The sequence below is a fragment of the Schistocerca nitens genome, chromosome 6, assembly GCF_023898315.1.
Source record: "Schistocerca nitens isolate TAMUIC-IGC-003100 chromosome 6, iqSchNite1.1, whole genome shotgun sequence".
Lineage (NCBI taxonomy): Eukaryota > Metazoa > Arthropoda > Insecta > Orthoptera > Acrididae > Schistocerca > Schistocerca nitens.
In genome coordinates, this window is record NC_064619.1 from 678,452,672 (window position 1) to 678,469,180 (window position 16,509).

The window sequence follows — 16,509 nt, forward strand, 5'->3', positions numbered from 1 at the left end:
TTAGCCAACACTACGCACACTACTTGGTTGAGGAGGCCGAATGCACGCGTTAAACTCACGCAGGCTAGAGATAGGTCTGAAACAGGGTACGTAATGAATGCTATAAAGAAAAGTACGTAGCTGCTGGAATACTTAACTTTAATCCATCATTGTTGTACATCGCTCTTGACGATACAAGTGAGACTCTGTAGATCATGCAATGTAATACTAATGGCACCTTGCTAGGTCGTAGCCATTGACTTAGCTGAAGGCTATTCTAACTATCTGCTCTGCAAATGAGCGAGGCTTCGTCAGTGTGCATCGCTAGCTAAGTCGTCCGTACAACTGGGGCGAGTGCTAGTCTGTCTCTCGAGACCTGCCGTGTGGTGGCGCTCGGTCTGCGATCACTGACTGTGGCGACACGCGGGTCCGACATGTACTAATGGACCGCGGCCGATTTAAAGCTACCACCTAGCAAGTGTGGTGTCTGGCGGTGACACCACACGACTCATGCCCCGTCCTCACAGCTTTACTTCTGCCAGTACCTCGTCTCCTACCTTCCAAACTATACAGAAGCTCCCCTGCGAACCTTGCAGAACTAGCACTCCTGAAAGAAAATATATTGCGGAGACATGGCTTAGCCACAGCCTGGGGGATGTTTCCAGAATGAGATTTTCACTCTGCAGCGGAGTGTGCGCTGATATGGAAAGTAGGAGACGAGGTACTGGCAGAAGCAAAGCTGTGAATCGTGCTTGGGTAGCTTAGGTGGCAGAGCACTTGCCCGCGAAAGGCAAAGGTACCGAGTTCGAGTCTTGGTCCGGCACACAGTTTTAATCTGTCCTTTTGTTGTACCTATGTCTTCTACTACATCTGCCAGTACTATTCTGGCTTTGACGTCTATTTTTTTTGCATTGAGGGCCTTCCTGAAGTTATTGTCTCCGACAATGGCCCACAATTTGTGTCCTCAGTTTGAAGCGTTCTGTGATGCTAATGGCAGCTTTCATCAGATAACACAACAGACCTCCACCCTGACCTCCAGTGAACTCTTGCTTGCTACCACTGAAGTCACAAATGGCGGTGGTTTAGGGTCAGTGGAATGCACGCTACAGGGCGTCTGTCTCGGAGCTGTCGAAGTAACCGATTTGTAACAGTTCGTTGTGACAATGTGGTGTCAGCTGCTGCTCAGATAGCTGCTGCAGGTGTAGTGCGATGCGCCAGAGAGATACGCCGATCACGATGGTCTTTTATTTTGGTAGTGCCACGTGGGCCTCCTGACCCTGATGTCCTTGCGATCGTACATTCGCGTGACCGCTACTGCGAGCAATTATGTATAGTGGCTAAATTCGTGCCTAGTCTTCCTGCAGTATCACGGAAGGAACATCCATCTACATCTACATTTATACTCCGCAAGCCACCCAACGGTGTGTGGCGGGGGGTACTTTACGTGCCACTGTCATTACCTCCCTTTCCTGTTCCACTCGCGTATCGTTCGCGGGAAGAACGACTGCCGGAAAGCCTCCGTGCGCGTTCGAATCTAATTTTACATTCGTGATCTCCTCGGGAGGTATAAGCAGGGGGAAGCAATATATTCGATACCTCATCCAGAAACGCACCCTCTCGAAACCTGCACAGCAAGCTACACCGCGATGCAGAGCGCCTCTCTTGCAGAGTCTGCCACTTGAGTTTGCTAAACATCTCCGTAACGCTATCACGATTACCAAATAACCCTGTGACGAAACGCGCCCCTCTTCTTTGGATCTTCTCTATCTCCTATGTCAACCCGACCTGGTACGGATCCCACACTGATGAGCAATACTCAAGTATAGGTCGAATGAGTGTTTTGTAAGCCACCTCCTTTGTTGATGGACTACATTTTCTAAGGACTCTCCCAATGAATCTCAACCTGGCACCCGCCTTATCAACAATGAATTTTATATGATCATTCCACTTCAAATCGTTTCGCACGCATTCTCCCAGATATTTTACAGAAGTAACTGCTACCAGTGTTTTTTCTGCTATCATACAATCATACAATAAAGGATCCAGCTTCTCGTAGCCGTGTTACACGATCTCTTTCAAACTCACGGACCTGCTGATAATGACGTCTTTGGTGCCTGTAAAGCATTCTTGCCTAACATCAACTCACCGCGTCGAATCTCAAAGGTAACCAACGCTCACGTTTATCACAGCGTGTGTTAAGCAAACCTGATTTGCATCCTCATAATGGCGCTACTAGCGTCACTCTTATTCGACTGACGCGAAACTGGAATAGACATCATCTTTCAGATGCAGAAACACGTCTACCAACTTTCGTTTGTCACAGAACTCCTTCTTGGAGTTGCGATATTTTTTCCGCCAATGTATTTTTATGCAATGTTTTACACTGGAAGTTGGCCTTCAGCGTCATTGGAAACTGCACAGATGTCCATTTGATTTGTTATACAGCTTTTCATTCTGACATCATCTGACGTCATAAAAATGGCTTTAAGCACTATGGGACTTAACATCTGAGGTCATCAGTCCCCTAGACTTAGAACTACTTAAACCTAACTAACCTAAGGACATCACACACATCCATACCCGAGGCAGGATTCGAACCTGCGACCGTAGCGGTCGTGCGGTTGCAGACTGAAGCGCCTAGAACCGATCGGCCACATCGGTCACATCATAGGAATGACGTCAGAAGCCACCATAATAAAAAAAAGAAGCCATCTCAGGTGAAAGGTGGTAACTATGGACAGTTTCCGAGTGTGTGCCAGTTACTAGCAGAGAGGTTCTGGTGATTCGATTCTGTTACATACTATGATGGCAAAACACTGACTACACAATATTGAAGTGGAGCTACGTGTAGTTCTGTACGATAATAGGCAAAAGCATTTTTTGTTTTGTTTTTCACACGCTTGAAAGCATTACACACACACACACACACACACACACACGGACATGTGTCCGGAAACGCTTAATTTCCATGTTAGGGCTCATTTTAGTTTCGTCAGTATGTACTGTACTTCCTCGATTCACCGCCAGTTGGCCCAATTGAAGGAAGGTAATGTTGACTTCGGTGCTTGTGTTGACATGCGACTCATTGCTCTACAGTACTAGCATCAAGCACATCAGTACATAGCATCAACAGGTTAGTGTTCATCACGAACGTGGTTTTGCAGTCAGTGCAATGTTGACAAATGCGGAGTTGGCAGATGCCCATTTGATGTTTGTATTAGCACGGGACAATAGCCGTGGCGCGGTACGTTTGTATCGAGATAGATTTCCAGAACGAAGGTGTCCTGACAGGAAGTTCGAAGCAATTGATCGGCGTCTTAGGGAGCACGGAACATTCCAGCCTCTGACGAATGGTTCATCCAACAATGTGTCAATCCTCATTTCAGTGCAAAAGTTCTCTTTACGGATGAGGCTTCATTCCAACGTGATCAAATTGTAAATTTTCACAATCAACATGTGTGGGCTGACGAGAATCCGCAAGCAATTGTGCAATCACGTCATCAACACAGATTTTCTGTGAACGTTGGGGCAGGCATTGTTGGTGATGTCTTGATTGGGCCCCATGTTCTTCCACCTACGCTCAATGGAGCACGTTATCATGATTTCATACGGGATACTCTACCTTGCTGCTACAACATGTGCCTTTACAAGTACGACACAACAAGTGGTTCATGCACGATGGAGCTCCAGCACATTTCAGTCGAAGTGTTCGTACGCTTCTCAACAACAGATTCGGTAACCGATGGATTGGTAGAGACGGACCAATTCCATGGCCTCCACGCTCTCCTGACCTCAATCCTCTTGATTTTCATTTATGGGGGCATTTGAAAGCTCTTGTCTACGCAACCCCGGTACCAAATGTAGGGACCCTTCGTGCTCGCATTGTGGACGGTTGTGATACAATACGCGATTCTCCAGGGCTGCATCAGCGCGTCAGAGATTCCATGCGACGGAGGGTGGATGCATGTATCCTCGCTAACGGAGGACATTTCGAACATTTCCTGTAACAAAGTGCTTGAAGTCACGCTGGTACGTTCTGTTGCTGTGTGTTTCCATTCCGATTAATGTGATTTGAAGAGTAGTAGTAAAATGAGCTCTAATATGGAAAGAAAGCGTTTCCGGACACGTGTCCACATAACATATTTTCTTTCTTTGTGTGTGAGGAATGTTTCCTGAAAGTTTGGCCGTACCTTTTTGTAACACCCTGTATATATGTTATTACACACGTTACATGCCTTTTATCAGACCACGCGAAACATTCATGGTTACTTGTTCTTCCTGTTCACAAAATCCTCTCATCCTCTCTTCCTCTCTTCCTTTCTTCAGTCCAATTTGGCCTTTGGGCTTTAGGTACTGTTTTCTCTGACATCATTCCAACTTGTACACCTCGTATCTATAGACGCCTTTGTCCATGACGTCCGCTGGATCTACCTCTTTCCAGATCAATTTTGACTCGTTTCATGCAGGGTACAGTCGTCTTGAGTCCCTGGATGTACCTGAGGATTATGTTGGTGAGTCTCATCTGTGGGAGTCTGCTGATGTGTGCATAAAATTTTAGTAGCCTGTTTCTAATGTCCGCTGCGATGTTGGAGAACTTCTCTGTGGTGTCCCTGGAGTGAAGCCTATATCCTTCGTCCGTGAGGTTTGGTGCAATAATTTTCCTAATGATTTTTATTTCCTGTGTGAGAATGTTCTCAAGGTCGGCCTTCGTGAGTAACATCAATGTCTCACTGGCGTATAGCACCTCAGGTTTGATTACAGTATTGTAGTGACGAATTTTGGTGCAGGTGGACAGACATTTCTTGTTGTAAATACCCTGTGTTTTGTATAAGGCTCTCTTCATTTTCAATAACGTAGTGTTCTGGGCAATTTTCTCCTTTTGTGTCGGTTCGAGCATTTCACATAGGTACTTAAAGTGTGTGACCATGTTGATGTTGCCATACGTTGTGTTCACATTTATAACTAACAAACAGTCACAAGATAAATATAAATCTACGGAAGTTGTGGATTTGAGAATATGATGGGGCCTCGACTTCTGTATTCAAAAGAACAAAGTTCAAGTTCAAATTCAGGTACAAGTTCTTGTCTGTAATATGTTAGCACTCACACCTACACTGTTCTGATCAGTCACCAGAGACTTAAATTTTTATAATCGTGCCAGACAGTGAAGATGATATGATCCGGAACGTACTTAGTCGCGTTTTGTAGGTAACACCGTCTTGATTGGTGCTCCGGGTTCGATTCCCGTCGGGGTCAGGGATTTTCACCTGCCCCGAGATGACTGGGTGTTAGTGTTGTCCTCATCATTTCATCATCATTCATGAAAGTGGCGAGAATGGACTGACCACAGGTTGGGAATTTGTAGCGGCGCTGATAACCGCGCAGTTGAGTGCCCCACAAACCAATCATCATCATCATCATCATCATCATTGTTTGGTGCTGTCATTTCTTCACCAAATTATGATTTGCGCTATTTTAGATGTTGACGGTTGAAGCTGACTAGATAAAACATGTAGCGTCTCCTGGCCAATCGTCATAAAAAGCGTGTGACAGAATTTTTTTCCGTGTGTGTAAGACCAGTTAACATGTATCGATATAGTGCCACTCACACGGTGAAAGAGAAATAATTTAAACACGAATAAACATGACTAAATGAAGCAATAAAGCAAGACTGTGTAAACATTTCACGAATATATTATGTGTGTATGTAGAACATTCATAATTATTTGACGTTTTATGCATTTTTAACTTTGAATCCATGACATATTATTATCTTTGACAATCGTATTCTTGTTAAATGAATTAGTGATTATGATCTGTGCCTCAGATAAAAAGGACAATTCAGTATATGTATAAATAGTAAAAAGCATTGTAATAACCTCTCTGTTCTCTTAGGGTTTCGTTACGAGTAACACTTGCGTGTTAAGCAAATGTATATGCTGGCCGTGAGTCTTTCGTTCATGAAGCTTGAGATCCGCCATTAGACGAGTTGATATAAAAATCTGTGTAAAATTAATGCATTTTTGTTTGAATATATAGAGTTTGAGCAAATATGTTTTTAAAATAATTTGCATCAAACCAGTCTCAGGACTGAAGACAACAGCAACAACAACAACAACAACAACAAGTTCAAAAAATGGCTCTGAGCACTATGGGACTCAACATCTTAGGTCATCAGTCCCCTAGAACTTAGAACTACTTAAACCTAACTAACCTAAGGACATCACACACACCCATGCCCGAGGCAGGATTCGAACCTGCGACCGTAGCAATCCCGCGGTTCCGGACTGCAGCGCCAGAACCGCAGGGCCACCGCGGCCGGCATTTGTAAAGTTGCCAGCCATTCGTCCCGTAAATAATTTAGACATTTTCAGCATTTAATTTAGCGGAAGCCGCTGTACCAATGCGCGAGTGCAACGGCCGCAGACGCGGCACATTTAAAAAATATTTATTTCAGGCATCGTAGTCGTCTCGCCGGTAAAGCGAGGTCACATAATAATATTTAACATTTTCTTACAGCTTCCAGCAGTGCCGGCAGACTATATTATATTACTCAGTGCATTTCTCAGTTGGGTTTGGAAGGTACTGTGCGACATGTTCTATGCAATCACAAAAATATAACGAATAACTGTGTTATGACTTTATCATTTTCATATTTTGTGGCAAGGTCCGCTCTGTGAAACTAAAGCAATATTTTACATTTTTTCCCTGAGATTAAGTGAACGCGGGCTAGCCGCGCGCCTGTTCTAATTAACAGTATTCAAAAATCCACTGCATAACGTAACCAACATTCAGTGCTGTGACGATCACTTGAATTTCATTACTGACTTTTCTGAATATGATGCAAGTTAGTGAGTTCAGATACAGTTTTCTTTCTTTCTTGAGTACGTTACAGTAGCAAGTGTATATTTCCTACATGATTATCCAGAGCAGATGTGGAAAAGGAATAATTTGATCCACGGCGTGCCACATTTATGATAAAAGTGTTTATTCCCTCTCCCACTCCATGTCTGAACTTAACATATGTGTGCTAGTGTGACTGCTACAGCCAAAGTAAAATATTTACTCAACATTACTCAAAGTCACTTGCTTTTATGAGGAATTGAATCAAAACCATAGCAACTTGTTACAAATAATTTTGTGTATTGCCATCAGCTCTCACTTTCAGTTTTATATCAGTCTCAACATTGCAAATCCAAACTTTAATATCGTAAAGCAAAGTTACTAGTTACCATGTACCAACTTACTTGCTGCTTCACGTATATAATCATATCTACATGAATAAAACTGTAGTGTCGGCAGACTTGCCAACACTACGCACACTAATTGAAAGAGGCGGCCAAGATGCACGCGCTAACTCACGAAGGATGGCGTGAGGTCTGAAACAAGATACGTAATGAATGCTATAAAGAAAAGTACGTAGCTGCGGAAATACTTAACTTTATTCCATCCTTGTGGTACATCGCTCTTGACGAATCAAGTGAGACTCTTAAGATACATGCAATGTTACAAATGGCGCCTTGCTAGGTCGTAGCCATGGACTTAGCTGAAGGCTATTCTAATTGTCTCTCGGCAAATGAGAGAAAGGCTTCGTCAGTGTAGTCGCTAGCAAAGTCGTCGTACAACTGGGGCGAGTGCTAGTCAGTCTCTCGAGACCTGCCGTGTGGTGGCGCTCGATCTGCGATCCTGACAGTGGCGACACGCGGGTCCGACATGTACTAATGGACCGCGGCCGATTTAAGCTACCACCTAGCAAGTGTGGTGTCTGGCGGTGACACCACAAAAACCACAAGCCGAATAAAATTAACTCCAGTAGTAAAAAAGTGAGAGGAGGAGTGAGGGAGACGGAATAAACATCTGAATCAAACAGATCTGCCTCTCGTCACGTGTTGTTCATAACGAAACAAATGAAGCGAAAGTGACAACAACTGACCAGCGGTGTGCTGCCTCTTGTGTTCCAGACCACCCCAATACGCGTGTTTTCATCACTCACGCCGGTCAGATGAGCATGGTGGAGGCGACGGTGGCTGCCGTGCCGGTGCTGGCCATTCCGTTCGGCGGTGACCAGGTGGCCAATGCGGCGAGGGCGGCCAGGAGGGGCACCGGCCTCCTGCTGGAATACCAGGACCTCACGTACGACACATTCAGCAGCGCTCTGGGCGCGCTGCTCAACGATGACGGGTACTCCTCTCTGTCTGCATCACCAAACGCATGGACTCGTCACACATACCGGCTGCAGGTTGCCGGTCTAGCGGCTTACAGGGGCAAAAAGATTGATTTACAATATTTCATACACTCTAAGACAAAAAAAAAGGTGCAACATGAAGGAATTACCCGAGCGGGACACAAGTCGGTAGATGTGATACACGTGTACAGACAAACAAATGATTACAATTTCAGAAAAACTGAATGCTTTATTCAAGAGAAAGAGCTTCACACGTGGGTTAACCTCTGGCCCTTATGCGAGCAGTTATTCGGCTTCGTATTGATACACTCCTGGAAATGGAAAAAAGAACACATTGACACCGGTGTGTCAGACCCACCATACTTGCTCCGGACACTGCGAGAGGGCTGTACAAGCAATGATCACACGCACGGCACAGCGGACACACCAGGAACCGCGGTGTTGGCCGTCGAATGGCGCTAGCTGCGCAGCATTTGTGCACCGCCGCCGTCAGTGTCAGCCAGTTTGCCGTGGCATACGGAGCTCCATCGCAGTCTTTAACACTGGTAGCATGCCGCGACAGCGTGGACGTGAACCGTATGTGCAGTTGACGGACTTTGAGCGAGGGCGTATAGTGGGCATGCGGGAGGCCGGGTGGACGTACCGCCGAATTGCTCAGCACGTGGGGCGTGAGGTCTCCACAGTACATCGATGTTGTCGCCAGTGGTCGGCGGAAGGTGCACGTGCTCGTCGACCTGGGACCGGACCGCAGCGACGCACGGATGCACGCCAAGACCGTAGGATCCTACGCAGTGCCGTAGGGGACCGCACCGCCACTTCCCAGCAAATTAGGGACACTGTTGCTCCTGGGGTATCGGCGAGGACCATTCGCAACCGTCTCCATGAAGCTGGGCTACGGCCCCGCACACCGTTAGGCCGTCTTCCGCTCACGCCCCAACATCGTGCAGCCCGCCTCCAGTGGTGTCGCGACAGGCGTGAATGGAGGGACGAATGGAGACGTGTCGTCTTCAGCGATGAGAGTCGCTTCTGCCTTGGTGCCAATGATGGTCGTATGCGTGTTTGGCGCCTTGCAGGTGAGCGCCACAATCAGGACTGCATACGACCGAGGCACACAGGGCCAACACCCGGCATCATGGTGTGGGGAGCGATCTCCTACACTGGCCGTACACCACTGGTGATCGTCGAGGGGACACTGAATAGTGCACGGTACATCCAAACCGTCATCGAACCCATCGTTCTACCATTCCTAGACCGGCAAGGGAACTTGCTGTTCCAACAGGACAATGCACGTCCGCATGTATCCCGTGCCACCCAACGTGCTCTAGAAGGTGTAAGTCAACTACCCTGGCTAGCAAGATCTCCGGATCTGTCCCCCATTGAGCATGTTTGGGACTGGATGAAGCGTCGTCTCACGCGGTCTGCACGTCCAGCACGAACGCTGGTCCAACTGAGGCGCCAGGTGGAAATGGCATGGCAAGCCGTTCCACAGGACTACATCCAGCATCTCTACGATCGTCTCCATGGGAGAATAGCAGCCTGCATTGCTGCGAAAGGTGGATATACACTGTACTAGTGCCGACATTGTGCATGCTTTGTTGCCTGTGTCTATGTGCCTGTGGTTCTGTCAGTGTGATCATGTGATGTATCTGACCCCAGGAATGTGTCAATAAAGTTTCCCCTTCCTGGGACAATGAATTCACGGTGTTCTTATTTCAATTTTCAGGAGTGTAGATGCAGTTGTTGGATGTCCTCTGAGAGATATCGTGCCAAAATCTGTCCAATTGGCCTGTTACGTCGTCAAAATCTCGAGCTGGTTGGAAGGCGCTGCCTATGATGCTTCAAACGTTCCCAATTCGGGGGAGATGCGGCGATCTTGCTGCCCAAGGTAGTGTTGGGCAAGCACGAAGACAAGCTGTAGAGATACCATGTGCAGGCGGGCATTAGCTTACTGAAATGTAAGCCCAGAATGGCTTGCCTTGAAGGGCAACAAATCAGAGTGCAGAATATCGTCGACGAATTTCTGTGCTGTGCTGCGTATGAAACCAAAGGAGTCCTGCTATGAAATGACGTGGCAGCCCAGACCATCTCACGTGGTTGTCGGGCCGTTTGGCGGGTGACAGTCAGTGTGGCATTCCGTTGTTGTCTGAGGCTTCTCCAGGCACGTCTGCGCTGGTCATCGGGTCTCGATTCGAAGTGGGAGTTGTCACTGAAGACAGTTCTACTTCAGTCTATGAGGCTTCAGGCCGAATATGCCAGACACCACTGCAAGCGGGCCTGTTGGTATACAGAGGTCAATGGCAGTCGGCAGTCCAAGGGGCGCCGTGAGCTCAGCCCCCTCTCTGAGAGCCGCCTATTACTGGTACTCGTGGTCACTGGAGAACCAGTTGCACGTCGGATCGATGATGATGATGATGAATCCGGGGCTCTGAGTGCCCTTCTGACGATTGTTCTGTCCTCAGTTTCTGTCGTCTCTCTAGGTCGACAACTTCCCTCTTGGCACTGTGTACGGCCGTGGTTCACCAATGCCTGCCAACATCGTCAAATAGTGGCATCACTCCTATTCAAATGTCGACCCATTCGCAGATAACTCCAACTGACTTCTTAGAGCCCAACTTCATTTTCTTCCTCAAATGCTGACTGCGTATATTCTTCACGTGCCTGTTTTCGAGGCGTACTTACTGTCCCATTTTAGTACATGGAATGAAATTTGCAAAGACTTTATTCCCTGGTATATCAAAATCTGGTCAGCATGAAGGATACTTGGTACTTCCCAATCGTCCTATCAATCTGTCCGGTAGGTGTTCGTTAAGGTAGGCGGTTACGTCACGATGGTAGAGGAGACGTCCTCCATTGTGCTGGAAATACCATTCTCAATGCCGAAACATCTCTTCGATGCGTGGCATGGCGTACTCCCGTAGTAAGTTCTGGTAATTTTCACCAGTCAATGAGTACTCAAAAAAATCCTGATAAATCACTCCACATTGTAACTCCAGGTACATGCACATGGTTTCCAATGTCACTTGCGGATTCTCAGGTGACCAGTAGATACAATTGTCACGATTAACGGAACCATTTAACTTAAAAGTGGACTTATCATTCCAGAAAACCTTGTATGGGAATTGTTTGACCTATGCGCTTCTTGCTCGATGTGACTCAAAGAAAAATTTCCGGTCATGATCATCCTTATTCAGAGCGTGGAGTTATCTAGGACGCTCTTCAGAATGCGATGGAAGCTCGTTTTTAGAACTGCTTTCTCACGAGCCGCTTTCTGCTACACTTTCTAGGAGATTCCTCGAACCTTTCGATAAATTCTGTTTCTCTTGTGGAACCGGCGGATGATTGTGGTCTTTCTGAGTGGCTCATCTGCCCATTCTGGACGGTTCCTTCTTCCTCAATCTAATCTCGAGGGCGAGTGATTGTGGATCGCATTGGTGCACCTCAATGAAGCTTCATTCTGAGCTCCCTTTGCTCTTTAGGCCGGTATTACGCTATCAAATTTCTTTGTCCAATATCTTTATCAAATATCTTCGTCAAAGAAATGTGATGGTGTAATAGGGAACTTCGTCAAATGTCGTCAAATATGTGATCGAATCCAGGACCTCGCTGTAGATTTCATCAAAGAAGTCGCTTGTCTTCTGTTCACTGCAATGTGATATGTTGCCACATGGAGAGCGTTCTGTTACCTGTAGTGTTTTTATAAACATTGCCGCTAAATACAATTCGTGTGTACCGACAACTACAAAATCAATAGAGATGTATGAAGCTGATGAGGCGCTTTACAACGTGAGGTACCCTGAATACAAAAAATAGATTAAGAAGATTGGAGACCTGACCTAACTTAACCTAACCTAACCTCTAACCTAACCTAACCTAACCTAATTCTCTCCAGCAGCAAGGAATGGGAGTGTTACAGTGGGCCTGTCTTCTGCAGATATAGCAGTTCTTAAGTGAGTATTGTGCTTTGTGATATGAGGATACACTTCACTGAGCACATACAAAAATGTATGCTCATCCATTCTTAAGTAATTGATGTACGACTTGACGTCCTCCACTATAAGCTCACGTAACAAGTTTTGTTGAATGCTTTTGTCGTGTCGTCGTAAAACTCACGACTTCATCCACGTACGTTTCCTTTTTTCCCCCGCTTCTCTTCCACATGTGCACACAGTGCAATTGTGGTACATGTAACTGCTGCGGTTAATAACGAGTTGTTGTCAGCCATCTTGAACTTTGACGAAAAATATGATGACTGTGTAATACCCCCTTTTTAGCGCCACGTCAAAGATCTTTGTCAAATATATTTGACGAATATTTGATCACATCTCTGATCAAATCTTTGACAAAGAAATTTGATAGTGTAATACTGGCCTTACGTTCTCTGTCTTCCAGTAGCAGTTCGGAATGAACTTCCTTTGCTCGAGGTTCAGCCCGCATTCAGTCATTTTCAAGCTGTCGGATGTAAAAAAGAAAAAAGTGTATTGTAGTTGTGAAATGTAAAAGATTGCATGAATTTTTTGTGACACACTGTATGTTTTGAGTCAGATTAACTCGCAGCAGGCAAATTACTCAGACTATACGTCCACTGTTGGAGAACGAGAGCACTTGGCGACTTGCAACTAACTATCCATCCCGTCAGGTGACCGTAGTTAAGCGCTGTCGGCCTGGGCTAGCACTTGGATGGGTGACCATCCGGTCCGCCGAGCGCTGTTGGCAAGCGGGGTGCACTCAGCCCTTGTGAGGCAAACTGAGGAGCTACTTGATTGAGAAGTAGCGGTTCCGGTCTTTTAAACTGACATACGGCCGGGAGAGCGGTGTGGTGACCACATGCCCCTCCATATCCGCATCCAGTGACGCCTGTAGGCTGACGATGACACGGCGGCCATCGATACCTTTGGGCCTTCATTGCACTGTTCGGACGGAGTTTAGTTTTAACTAACTATCCACAAAATATGAAACCTTTCCGAAACGTTTATTTCTTGCTGCATTTTCGCTATTCTTGCAGTAAAATTTCGGAATCGGGCATAATTTTCAAATGTATTACGTCTGTACTACTTACGCTATTCGCAACACATATTGCAGAGAGTATCTACTTATACTATTGAATCTACCTGCAAGATTATATTATTCTACAACACGTAGTACAGGAGAAGTAACGTCATAAACATTGAGATACGTCAAAATCTAGCTATTCTCAAAACGGAGCACTTCGATTTTCTAAGAGAACGGGGAATGGTGTTACTGCAACTGCTAAGCGGGTACGGCTACAGCCTTACTACAGACCAAGCAATCAGTTTATCAGCAGGCAAAGCGTGTACGACTAAACTCACTTCCAGTTGCACGTGTAAGGATGCAACTGTTAACAGAACTTCCTCTAGATTACTAATGGACTCAACATCCAGGACACAAAAATTCACCTTACTTTCGCATCTCAACGATCCTCCGTGCTCGATGTTGTTAAACCTTTATCTGTATATATATCTATACTCCGCAAGTTAACTTACCGTGTGTGCGGAGGGACTTCTGTCACCAGAATATTATCTCACTTCTGCTGTCGCACTACCGCTCCTATGAAGAACGGCTGCCGGTATACTTTCGTAAATTTATGTGATTTTTCTCGTCGTGATCATTTCGTGAGACGAATGTGGGAGAGTAATGTGGTGCATAACGCGTCTCATGTACCGTCTTCCAGTGGAGACGGATGTGCGTCTCCGTTACGCTCTCGCGCTGCTGAATGATACCGTGACGAAACACGCAGCTCTTCGTTGGATATTGTGTAGCTCTTCTATCAGTAATCGGCCGCTGTGGCCGAAAGCGGTTCTAGGCGCTTCAGTCCGGATCCGCGCTGCTGCTACAGTCGCAGGTTCGAATGTTGCCTCGGGCATGGATGTGTGTGATGTCCTTAGGTTAGCTAGGTTTAAGTACACTACTGGCCATTAAAATTGCTCCACCAAGAAGCAATGCACATGATAAATGAGTATTCATTGGACAAATATATTATACTAGAACTGACATCTGATTACATTTTCACGCAATTTGGGTGCATAGATCCTGAGAAATCAGTACCCAGAACAACCACCTCTGGCCGTAATAACGGCCTTGATACGCCTAGGCATTGAGCAAACAGAGCTTGGAAGGCGTGTACAGGTACAGCTACCCATACAGCTTCAACACGATACCACAGTTCATCAAGGGTAGTGAACGGCGTATTGTGACGAGCCAGTTGCTCGGCCACCATTGACCAGACGTTTTCAATTGGTGAGAGATCTGGAGAATGTGCTGGCCAGGGCAGCAGTCGAACATTTTCTGTATCCAGAAAGGCCCGTACAGGACCTGCAACATGCGGTCGTGCATTATCCTGCTGAAATGTAGGGTTTCGCAGGGATCGAATGAAGGGTAGATCCACGGGTCGCAACACATCTGAAATGTAACGTCCACTGTTCAAAGTGTCGTGAATTCGAACAAGAGGTGACCGAGACGTGTAACCAATGGCACCCCATACCATCACGCCGGGTGATACGCCAGTACGGCGATGACGAATACACGCTTCCAATGTGCGTTCACCGCGATGTCACCAAATACGGTTCGTCGTTGAGTACATCATCGCAAGCGCTCCTGTCTGTGATGCAGCGTCAAGGGTAACCGCAGCCATGGTCTCCGAGTTGATAGTCCATGCTGCTGCAAACGTCGTCGAATTGTTCGTGCAGATGGTTGTTGTCTTGAAAAAGTCCCCATTGTTGACTCAGGGATCGAGACGTGTCTGCACGATCCGTTACAGCCATGCGGATAAGATGCCTGTCATCTCGACTGCTAGTGATACGAGACCGTTGGGATCCAGCTCGGCGTTCCGTATTACCCTCCTGAACCCACCGATTCCATGTTCTGCTAACAGTCATTGGATCTCGACCAACGCGAGCAGCAATGTCGCGATTCGACATACCGCAATCGTGATAGGCTACAATCCGACCTTTATCAAAGTCGGAAACGTGACGGTACGCATTTCTCCTCCTTACGCGAACCATCACAACAACGTTTCACCAGGCAACGCCGGTCAAATGCTGTTTCTGTATGAGAAATCGGTTGGAAACATTCCTCATGTCAGCGCGTTATAGGTGTCGCCACCGGTGCCAACCTTGTGTGAATGCTCTGAAAAGCTAATCATTTGCATATCACAGCTTCTTCTTCCTGTCGGTTAAATTTCGCGTCCTGTAGCACGTCATCTTCGTGGTGTAGCAATTTTAATGGCCAGTAGTGTAGTTCTGCGTTCAATGGGACTGATGACCTCAGATGTTAAGTACCATAGTGCTCAGAGCCATCTTGAACCTGCAGGGCTGTCCAGAAATAAGTAAGAGCAGGAGGGGATGGATATCTCTTCTTAACACCACGTTGCAAGGTATCCCAGATATTTTCAATAATGTTTATGTCTGGAGAGTTTGGTGGCCAGCAGAAATGTGTTTAGACTCAGAAGAGTATTTCTGGAATTACTCTATAACAATTCTGGACGTGTGAGGTGTCTCATTGTCTTGGTGGAATTCCCCAAGTCCTTTGGAATGCACAATGGACATGAATGGATGCATGTGATCAGACTGGATGCTTACGTTCGTGTCACCTGTCACAGTCGTATCTATACGTGTCAAGGGTCCCGTATCACTCCAACTGCACACGCCCCACACCATTACAGAGCCTTCAACAGCTTGAACAGCCCCTGCTGTCATGCGGCGTCCATGGATTCATGAGGTTGTCTCCATACCCGTACACGTCCATGCGTTCGATACAATTTGAAACGAAACTCATGCGACGAGGCAACAGGTTTCCAGTCACCGACAGTCCAATATCGGTGTTGACGGGCCCAGGAGAGTCGTAAAGCTTTGTGTCGTGCAGTCATCAAGGGTACTCGATAAGGTTTTCGGCTCCGAAAGTCCATATCGATGATGTTTCATTGAATGGTTTGCATGCTGACACTTGTTGATGGCCCAGCATTGAAATCTGCAGCAGTTAGCGGAAGGGTTCCCCCTCTGAACGAGTCTCTTCAGTCGTCGTTGGTCCCGTTCGTGCAGGATCTTTTTCCGGCCGCAGCGATGTCGGAGATTTGATGTTTTTCCAGATTCCTGATATTCACGGACACTCATGAAGTGGTTGTACTCCCTCCGCACTTAATCGCTTCCTCGGAGATGCTGTGTCCCATGGCTCGTTCCCCGCCAGTAATACCACGTTCAAACTCACTTAAATCTTGATAACCTGCCATTGCAGCAACAGTAACCGATCTAACAACTGCGCCAGACACTTGCTGTCTTATAGAGCCGTTGCCGACCGCAACGCCGTATTCTGCCTGTTTACATACCTCTGTT

The 16,509-nt window shown here is 46.6% G+C and overlaps 1 protein-coding gene across 5 annotated transcripts in view; it reads left to right on the forward strand.

Moving 5' to 3' along the window:
• LOC126262440 (UDP-glycosyltransferase UGT5-like) overlaps positions 1 to 16,509 on the forward strand; it is a 174,540-nt gene that overhangs the window by 138,035 nt on the left and 19,996 nt on the right. For all 5 annotated transcript variants that reach the window (XM_049959091.1, XM_049959092.1, XM_049959089.1 and 2 more), the window contains one exon: positions 7,941 to 8,160. In XM_049959091.1, the coding sequence (XP_049815048.1) occupies positions 7,941 to 8,160 (220 nt within the window). The remainder of the gene's footprint in view (positions 1 to 7,940; positions 8,161 to 16,509) is intronic.